The sequence below is a fragment of the Silurus aristotelis genome (assembly GCF_946808225.1).
Source record: "Silurus aristotelis genome assembly, chromosome: 29".
Classification (NCBI taxonomy): domain Eukaryota; kingdom Metazoa; phylum Chordata; class Actinopteri; order Siluriformes; family Siluridae; genus Silurus; species Silurus aristotelis.
In genome coordinates this window covers 4,034,417-4,045,212 of record NC_139602.1, presented here as the reverse complement: position 1 = coordinate 4,045,212, position 10,796 = coordinate 4,034,417, and the positions used below count along the sequence as shown (strand labels likewise).

The window sequence follows — 10,796 nt, the reverse complement described above, 5'->3', positions numbered from 1 at the left end:
GTCTACTTTTGAACGCTATTCGCCCACTGCAAATGATTCAAAAACGCAGCCAAGTTCTCTTACACCAACCCACTGCTGTGCTCTCTTCACTGGCATCTGGTAGCTGCATGGATACGATTCAAAACACTGATGCCTGCCTACAAAACCAAAAATGGACCAGCACCTTCTTACCTCAGAGACCTCATCACTCCTCACACTGCAACATGCAGCCTGAGATCCTCCAGCACTGCTTGACTGGTACCACATTCTCTCAGAATGAGAGGTAAATACACTTTAGGGCTCTTTTCTGTTCTGGCACCGAGGGGGTGGAATGAACTTCTCCTAAATGTCCGAACAGTGGAATACCTGGCTTTCTTAAAGCGACAGGTGAAGACCCACCTCTTCCTTTCTTGCTTTGTAAATAATAATATAAATACATTTAAAAAAATCCTCTCAACAGAGTTTTTTCTTCAATTTAAATTGATCTTACATTTGTATTCTAGCATACCAGTGTAGATTTATTTATTGATACTCAATTCAATTCAATAAATTTTTATTTGTATTGCGCTTTTAACAATGAACATTGTCTCAAAGCAGCTTTACACAGATAATGTGGTGATTAAAAGTAAATATGTTCTTTATATGTAAGTTTGTCCCTGATGAGTGAGCCTGTGGTGACTGTGGCAAGGAAAAACTCCTCAAGATGGCATAAGGAAGAAACCTTGAGAGGAACCAGACTCAAGAGGGAACCCATCCTCATCTGGGTTGCACCAAATGTCCATTTATAGCAGATATACAATGTTGTCGGGGAACAGTGATAATGATCAGAAGCTAACTGTATTCCTGAGTCAGTGTAGCAGACTGTTGACATTAACTATAGTTCAATCCATCCTCAAAGCACCCGTTCTTACTCCAGAATTTCATGAAACCACCCAAGGCGTTGATGAGAAACCGTCCCAAGCTGCACAGAGTGGCCTTTATTCGAAGAGAACACTATCCAGAGGCAGGCCTGGACGAAGTGGGAAGATCCACAGAGGGAAGAGTGACAGGAACAGTGGTCACTGGAGCCGCAAGTTTAACGAGAGAGAGAGAGAGAGAGAGAGAGAGAGAGAGAGAGAGAGAGTGAGAAAGAGAGAGAGAGAGAGAGAGAGAGTGACAGGAAGAGAAGGATATGGATAATTAAGTGTCGTTATTGTTGTATGAAAGTTAATGTCACTGTGCAGTTTGGACTCCGGCAAAACTCGCTATAGCAGCATAACTAAAAGGGAGAACCAGAAGGTAATACAGTCATGAGGGATCTCTGGGATAAGAGACGACCCACCACACCACCGTCAACAACCCTGAGTGAACGTGTGAATGTGAGGGGACGACAGCATACAAATATCCCAGTTCACCAAACACTCTATATTCATGTTCCCTCCAGATCTGAGCCTTTACCTAGGAAAATAATCTACTGACTTAAAGCACTTTTGGACGTAAGAAACAGCTTCCACCCTCACTGGACCCCATGCAGTTCGCGTATCATCCAAACCGCTCCACAACCCTTCATTTGGCTCTCACCCACCTGGACAGCAAGGACTCATATGTACGAATGCTGTTCATAGACTTCAGTTCAGCATTCAACACAATCATCCCTCAGCACCTGATTGAGAAGTTGAGCCTACTGGGCCTGAACACATCCCTCTGTAACTGCATCCTGGACTTCCTGACTGGGAGACCTCAGCCAGTCCGGATTAGAAACAGCATCTTCAGCAGCACCACACTGAGCACTAGGGCACCTCAGGGCTGTGTGCTCAGCCCACTGCTGTTCACTCTGCTGACTTACGACTGTATAGCAATGCACAGCTTGAATCACATCATTAAGTTTGCCGATGACACGACCGTGGTGGGTCTCATCAGCAGGAACGATGAGTCAGCACGCAGAGACAAGGTGCAACGGTTAATATCCTGGTGTGGAGTAAACAACCTGTCTCTGAACTTTGACAAAACCAAAGAGATGGTTGTGGACTTTAGGAGAGTACAGAGCGACCATTCTCCACTGTTAATCTATGGATCCTCCATGAAGATCGTCAAGAGCAGCAAATTCCTTGGTGTTTATCTGGCGGATAACCTCACCTGGTCCTCAACACTAAGAAAAACCAAATCACCAAGAAAGCTGAGCAGCGTCTCTACTTCCTGAGAAGGCTGAGGAAAGCTCATCTCCCTCCCCCATGTCCATGTTCTACAGAGGGACCATTGAGAGCATTTTGAGCAGCTGCATCACCGCCTGGTTTGGTAACTGCACTGTCTCAGATCGCAAGACCCTTTAGAGGATAGTGAGGACGGCCGAGAAGATCATCGGAGTCTCTCTCCCCTCTATCACGGACATTTACACCACAAGCTGCATCTGCAAAGCAAACAGCATTGTGGACGACCCCACATACACTTTTCACCCTCCTGCCATCAGGAAAGTAGTTACGAAGCATTTAGGCCTCACATCCAGTCTGTGTAACAGTTTCTTCTCTCAAGCCATCAGGCTGCTTAATAAACAGAACTAACCTTAAATTCACACACACAAACTGTGTGACTGATCTGTACAACCTCACACTCTGACTCAAACACACAATCGTACTCACTTCACATAACCACGCCCATACAATATCACTTTATTTCTTCAAACTGTTTACATGCTTTTTTTGCACAAACCATTTTGTTTACATTTTGTAAATTACAATGTTCACTCCTGTACTCAGTTCTCTTTTAAACAGCGCACTGTGTAATATACAACAGGTTTACTGGTGGCGCTATTTTGTATTTTGTGTATTTGTCCTACACTGTCTTGTGTGGACTTTTGCACTGAGTTGTCCTGCACTGTTTGCACCAGGTTGCACACAATGCACTTTATGTGGCGAGGACACCTACTAGTCCTGAGCTCTGTGTTTTTCTGTCATGTAGCTTTATGTTGTTTATGTAGCACCAGTGTTCTGGAGGATCGTTGTTTAATTTCACTGTATACTGCGTCAGCTATATATGGTTGAAATGACAATAAAAGCTTTTTGACTTCACTTCTTGACATCGCTCTGGACATCTGCTAAATGCCACAAATGTAAATACAATTGGAGACACACTGCGCAACTGGGGATGGTTCCACATGAACAGCAAGATCTATGAAGTTACTGTGCAATTCAAGAACTTTAAGGTTAGGTTTGAACTGTAATTAATATCAACAGTCTGCTACAATGGTTCAGGACCACAGTTTGCCTGAACAGCTCCGCATTTAAGCACCTATCACTAAACAGTACACTGATGAAAATGTAATAAAAGGACATTCAGTGGCACCCAGATGAGGATAAGGTTCCCTTTTGAGTTCCCTAATAATATAATTTCAAGGAGTTTTTCTATGCCACAGTCACCAATGGTTTATCTTTAGGGATAAACTAATAAGGAATAAACTCACAGGACCTTATATTTGACCTTCCATATCTGCTTTTCTTCTCACCACTGGTTATTTGACTTACAGTAGCCTTCTTGTCAGAACCTTATTTCCACCTAGCCATTCTCCTTCACCTCCGCTACCCACAGAAATGCTGCTCACTGTTTTCCCCCTCACTATTTTGTGAAAACTCGTGAAACTGTTGTAAGTGAAAATCCCATGAGAGTTTCCTATTAGATTCTGAAATACTCACACCAGCCAACCACCATCTGGCACCAACAAGAAGGCCGTGGTTGAGGTCATATGCAAAGTGCATGTATGACTATACCACAAGAAGAAGGTACAGTAAATTACACAGCAGAAGCAAAAATGAGCACTGAATCTGCAACATTGACAGAGGCAGTGAATCTCAGTTCTGAATGTCACAGCAAAACATGAGGCAAGTCTGTAAGCATATTAAATATCAGCTGGCAAATAGTCCATACAGAACATATAACATTTTAGTGTTTATGGGATGTAAGAAAAAGTGTATGCAAAAAATAAAAATATAGATATAACAGAAGCAAATATGTAGCAACATTCAGTTTAAAATTCAATATGCAAAATGGAAATGCAATATTTAAAATGCATTTTCAAATCCACGTCAACTCAACTAGATTCGTCGCAGGGTATTAATTCACCATGCATTTATTAAATGTCTTCAGTTTAGTTGCTTCCTTTTTGCTATTGGCTCAGAAAGCATTTTGAAATACACACTGAATTTTGCTATAAATATCACACAGTGTTATAATGAAAACGCAAACCTTGTAACTGAATTAAAATTTTGCTACCTCTATGCTTCCAACATGGATCAGTCCCCCGTTTATTATTATTATTATTATTTTACGTTCCAAAACGGCCCGCGATAAATGAAAAACCGTATACAGTACTGTACTGTATTAACATTTTACTTCATTTTATAATGACTAATTATATTTTTTAGTATATATTTTTTTTTGGTCTATCGTGCTATCCACCAGAAAATCAGTCAAACTAGTTAGTTATGTGGCAAATGCAATTCCGCGATAAACCGGGGGCACGAGATTCGAACCACGGTAAATCAGGGGATTACTGTGTATATGTATATACAGTAAGGAAAATAAGTATTTGAACACGCTGCTATTTTGCAAGTTCTCCCACTTAGAAATCATAGAGGGTTCTGAAATTGTCATCGTAGGTGCATGTCCACACAGAGACATAATCTAAAAACAAAAATCCAGAAATCACAATATATGATTTTTAAACTATTTATTTGTATGATACAGCTGCAAATAAGTATTTGAACACCTGTCTTTCAGCTTGAATTCTGACCCTCAAAGACCTGTTAGTCTGCCTTTAAAATGTCCACCTCCACTACATTTATTATCCTAAATTAGATGCACCTGTTTGAGGTCGTTAGCTGCATAAAGACACCTGTCCACCCCATACAATCAGTAAGAATCCAACTACTAACATGGCCAAGACCAAAGAGCTGTCCAAAGACACTAGAGACAAAATTGTACACCTTCACAAGGCTGGAAAGGGCTACGGGGAAATTGCCAAGCAGCTTGGTGAAAAAAGGTCCACTGTTGGAGCAATTATTAGAAAATAGAAGAAGCTAAACATGACTGTCAATCTCTCTCGGACTGGGGCTCCATGCAAGATCTCACCTCGTGGGGTCTCAATGATCCTAAGGAAGGTGAGAAATCAGCCCAGAACTACACGAGAGGAGCTGGTCAATGACCTGAAAAGAGCTGGGACCACCGTTTCCAAGGTTACTGTTGGTAATACACTAAGACGTCATGGTTTGAAATCATGCATGGCACGGAAGGTTCCCCTGCTTAAACCAGCACATGTCCAGGCACGTCTTAAGTTTGCCAATGACCATTTGGATGATCCAGAGGAGTCATGGGAGAAAGTCATGTGGTCAGATGAGACCAAAATAGAACTTTTGGGTCATAATTCCACTAAACGTGTTTGGAGAAAGAAGAATGATGAGTACCATCCCAAGAACACCATCCCTACTGTGAAGCATGGGGGTGGTAGCATCATGCTTTGGGGGTGTTTTTCTGCACATGGGACAGGGCGACTGCACTGTATTAGGGAGAGGATGACCGAGGCCATGTATTGCGAGATTTTGGGGAACAACCTCCTTCTCTCAGTTAGAGCATTGAAGATGGGTCGAGGCTGGGTCTTCCAACATGACAATGACCCGAAGCACACAGCCAGGATAACCAAGGAGTGGCTCTGTAAGAAGCATATCAAGGTTCTGGCGTAGCCTAGCCAGTCTCCAGACCTAAACCCAATAGAGAATCTTTGGAGAAAGCTCAAACTCCATGTTTCATAGCGACAGGCCAGAAACCTGACTGATCTAGAGAAGATCTGTGTGGAGGAGTGGGCCAAAATCCCTCCTGCAGTGTGTGCAAACCTGGTGAAGAACTACAGGAAACGTTTGACCTCTGTAATTGCAAACAAAGGCTACTGTACCAAATATTAACATTGACTTTCTCAGGTGTTCAAATACTTATTTGCAGCTGCATCATACAAATAAATAGTTAAAAAATCATATATTGTGATTTCTGGATTTTTTTTTTAGATTATGTCTCTCACAGTGGACATGCACCTACGATGACAATTTCAGACCCCTCCATGATTTCTAAGTGGGAGAACTTGCAAAATAGCAGGGTGTTCAAATACTTATTTTCGTCACTGTATATATACATTGTTATATATTTAGTTAGTTCCCACACATACAGTACAGACCAAAAGTTTATTTATATATATATATACACACACACACACAGTACAGACCAAAAGTTTGGACACACCTTCTCATTCAAAGAGTTTTCTTTATTTTCATGACTATGAAAATTGTAAAGTCACACTGAAGGCATTAGAACTATGAATTAACACGTGGAATTATATACATAACAAAAAAGTGAACTGAAAATATGTCATATTGTATGTTCTTCAAAGTAGGCATCAAGAAAGAGAATGCCAAGAGTGTGCAAAGCAGTAATCAAAGCAAAAGGTGGCTACTTTGAAGAACCTACAATATGACATTTTTTCAGTTGTTTCACACTTTTTTGTTATGTATATAATTCCATATATAATTCCACGTGTTAATTCATAGTTTTGATGCTTTCAGTGTGAATCTACAATTTTCATAGTCATAAAAATAAAGAAAACTCTTTGAATGAGAAGGTGTGTCCAAACTTTTGGTCTGTACTGTAGGTGTGATGGTCAGATGTTCACACACTTTTGCCATACAGCATAGGTGAATCATGTTCATACATCAGCACCAAAGGGTTCACAAAATGTATTAGTGAATGGAAAATCACTGGTAAACATTTGAAAAGTCCTGCTCTAGATTAGGCATCTCTGACTGTTTGTACACTACAGACCTGTTTCGTTATAATATATATATATATATATAATATAATATAATTGCATCTAAATTTGAATAGTGGCTCTTTAAGGGGAAATGTGCAATAAATATTACATCATCATAACTACAAGCATTTCCCCCTGAATGTTCTTGCAACCAGTAGAACCTCTGGTATAGATGCAGGGCACAAAAGAAGGGGTCAGAATTTGCCTCAAACTCTTTCATTGGTGTCCTCCACAATCTTTAACTTGGCACTGGGGTGGACAAAGTAACCTACCAGGGCAGGTCAGGTCTTTTCTGGCTCCTGCAACTCATTTTTCACAGATAACAAATTAAAGGCAATTGTATTTTTGTGAAAATATAAAATTCAGCATTAAAGAAAAGGGTTTCTTGCACTTACATGCTACAGAAAAGTGCAATACTGAATTAAACCCTGTATGTGAATCATGTTTTTCTTTTTGTCAGGATTATTATGACCTAATATATTTTTAATAAGTGCTAATAGCTGCATTTCATTTATATGGGATGAGCCCAAGGCAGTATCTGTGTGTGTGTGTGTGTGTGTGTGTGTGTGTGTGTGTGTGTGTGTGTGTGTGTGTGTGTGTGTGTGTGTTTAAATGAATGTGTACACCTGTGTATTTTTGTAAGATTGCCATGTCAATTGTACACCAAGCCACGTGACCCCTTCCTGCACTGCTGTTTCAATGGATCGTCCGTCTGCTCTGAAGTCACGAGGCTTCTAGGCAAAAAAAACTCAGGGCTCAGACGGCTGATTAAAGACGGAATAAAGCGGAGAGACGTTGGACTGATCAGAAGAAACGGGGAAACAGTAAGGAATATTATAAGGGGGAAAATAAAGTTTAATAAATACACAAACAAGCTCATTTACATACACATTAAACGCAATCATGGAACGATATAAATAATGACGATCATTTAACAATTAAAAAAGAAAGAAAGAAAGAAAAAAAGAAAGAAAGAAAGAAAGAAAGAAAGAAAGAAAGAAAGAAAGAAAGAAAGAAAGAAAGAAAGAAAGAAGCTAAGATGCACATTAGCCGTCCAGCTTGTACATGTGACCTGTGAAATCAGTCTTCTCATAAAAGCAAGCGCTATACAGAGGATATTGAAATGTGCAATATTGGAAATAAAACCTACACTATTATCCAGTCATTGTAACATTTATAACTGCAAATAAAATTAAAGGCTCCAGCTGAGGAGCTTCGGTTCTAATGCTTTGTGTGAGATCTGAGACGATTTTTATGGAGGAAGGTCAACTGAAAAAATGTTTTTGTAAAGACCTTCCGGCATTTGTTTGCTAGAAGGTCTTCTTCCAGGCGTACTGAAAAGCCTTCACGAGCGCTAAAACATGTGAGAAACGGGTCACATGTATCTGTTTTTCACATACTCGCGATAAATGATTATATCTTCTCTACACATTGTTTTGATCAGGCCGCGGCCCGCGAGGACGTGCGCGTGGAAAATGTTCTGGGTCTCCGAGTCGACCCGCGGAGCCGACACCCCGTAAATGCTGTCTCCGCCGAACGAGGACACCGGAGACCTAAAAAAAGAAACAAGATCAAGAAATTAATTCGGTTCAATTTGTATAGTGGATTTCAATTCAATTGTTCAATTTCGATTTGTATAGTGGAGATGTTTCTCAAAAACCAACAACCTTGTGTTGAGTTGATCTTCTATGGGGAATTATTAAATATGGCAGTATACAGGTGCTGAAATGTCAACCGAACGTCAACTGAATTCAATTCCCTTTTAATAATAGACAATGTCCCAAAAGGTTATACAGTTGTATAAATTTTAGTGCCTATAAATTTGGTTCCTTACAATTGTAAGTTGAGCCATAATGATTAAGTGAGTGCAAATTATGTGGGGAAAAGCTCCCTGAGATGAAGAAAGCTCAAGAAACTGGACTGAAAAGAGAACCCATCCTCACACTGAATGTCCTTTTATTGCAATTCAATCATTGTTGAGGTTCAGTAATAGGAGCTGTTCTTTCAAACCGTGGTCCTGAAGCATTGTAGCAGACTGTTAATAATAATTACACTGCAAATCCTTCGTCAAAGTTCTTCTGTTTCTATGTAACTTTGTGGATCTTCAGGTTATTTATGTGAAACCATCGGCAGCTGCAGTGTGGTCTTCAATTAAAGAGAACTCCATCCAGCGGTAGGGTGTCGGGATGAACTGGGCACATCCGATGAAAAGAGAGACAGGAGCACTGGTCACTGGTACCTCAGGAATCAACAGTCAATGTGTAAACAGTTTTTTATAAAACTGTTTTGAGGAAGCACAAACTTTACATATTCAACAAGTACATTGGAACTAAAATGAATGGATATTCAGTGCCAACCAGACGACGACGGGTTCCCTTTCCCTTTTCAAAATGTTCTGCTTGCTGTTAAACTGACACTGAACTGTATGTTGGTGAAGAGTAGATACCACCAAGCGCCAATCAAAATTAGAGCGGAGTGTGCGCTTGACCCTGATTGGTGGATTGCTGCGTGTTTTATCAGATAATTTTTTCTCCGCTCGTAAATAAAAAGGAACGTCTGATTTCCCAAAATGTTGAAGTTAAATAGAAAAACTTGAATAAAGTACAGATACGTAAAAAAGTACTTAAGTACAGTAACGAATTACATTTACTTCATTAATGTCCACCACTGGAATTGATCATTGCATTGAAACACACATTCAGTCATTCAGTGTGTGCATTGACATGAAAGCATGCAATGCTGTATCCAGTTTGTGGTGTCTTTGGCAGATATTTGGTCATCTTATATTATCTCCATTGTCTGTTACACTATATATGAATTTGAATGTCTAGAGAACAAAGCATTCTCCCACTGATATACCCCATGTCCCTCCTCTGCACCAAACCATCTCAATCTCACCTCCCTCACTTTGTAAACTTGTTTTTAATCTGGTGACAATTATTATACTTTATATACTATATATACCTTTTTTTTTTCTAAGCACACAGGTGACTAAGCAGCATGAGAATGTTTTACTTGCTGCAAAGGATCCAACAGAGCAGCTGCCTGAGTTACAAATGTCCATTTATCCACCAAAAGCCACCTCCGATGCCTTTCAACTCTTTTCAAACCTGGCAGAATGTCCAACCTGGCCTCAAACATGACCATGTACCATGTTACCATGCCAGCCCAGGACCCCTATGGCACACTACTTCAGCTATGGAATCTCCCATGACCAGATACACAGAGACAATTGGTTTGCACAAATTAAAGAATATTCTGCACAAATAGTTACATTTGGGTCATTTGGCAGATGCCCTTTTCAAAATGACACAGTTATCACATTTCGCAGTGCTGGGATATGAAACCATGACCTTCCAATCAGATGTCCAACATCTTATCCAGTGAGCTACCATTTCCCAGATCGACAGTCTCCCAATGCTTTATAAAGAAGGAACCAAATGAGGACAAAAGTTACACAAGAAGCAGGCAATGTAAAATGGCCGAACTTCCTGTTTGCCCTTTAATTCATTTGAATGTTGAGTCTTTCTCTGGTTGAGCGCATTAGGATGATGGACCAGAATAAAAAAACAAAGAAACCAGACAAAGAAGTAAAGAAACCTATAGTGTTAAAATTTAGGCTTCAGTGACTCAAAAGACCATCAAGAACTACAAAACAAAAATCGGATTGTGTTCGAATTGTTCTTAAAATTCTGTGATCCAAAGTTATTGATTACTGGATAAAACGTGCACAAAAAGCAGCTTAATAAGTGTTTTTTATTCAAAATGGTGGAAATTTCACTCCTGGTATATGTTGAATTAAGCATGAATCAAAGTTTTCTTTGATGCATTGAGGAGTTTTGAGGTCATTTCTCAGCAACAAGGTTACTTACTGATCCAGAACTCATATGTTCAGCCACATGAACTGATCATTTGTAGCTTGGCTACAGGATACACAGCACAGGAAACAGGAAATGAGACTCCATCACTAAGAGGTGAGGCCAGAAAGTGCTTA

The 10,796-nt window shown here is 40.1% G+C and overlaps 1 protein-coding gene across 2 annotated transcripts in view; it reads right to left on the bottom strand.

Annotated features, from left to right (window-relative positions):
• Positions 1–7,823: 7,823 nt before the first annotated feature.
• Positions 7,824–10,796, bottom strand: part of fig4a (FIG4 phosphoinositide 5-phosphatase a) — a 67,999-nt gene continuing 65,026 nt past the window's right edge. For both annotated transcript variants that reach the window (XM_083535021.1, XM_083535022.1), the window contains exon 24: positions 7,824–8,355. In XM_083535021.1, coding sequence (XP_083391147.1) covers positions 8,178–8,355 — 178 coding nt within the window. In that variant the 3' untranslated portion in view covers positions 7,824–8,177. The remainder of the gene's footprint in view (positions 8,356–10,796) is intronic.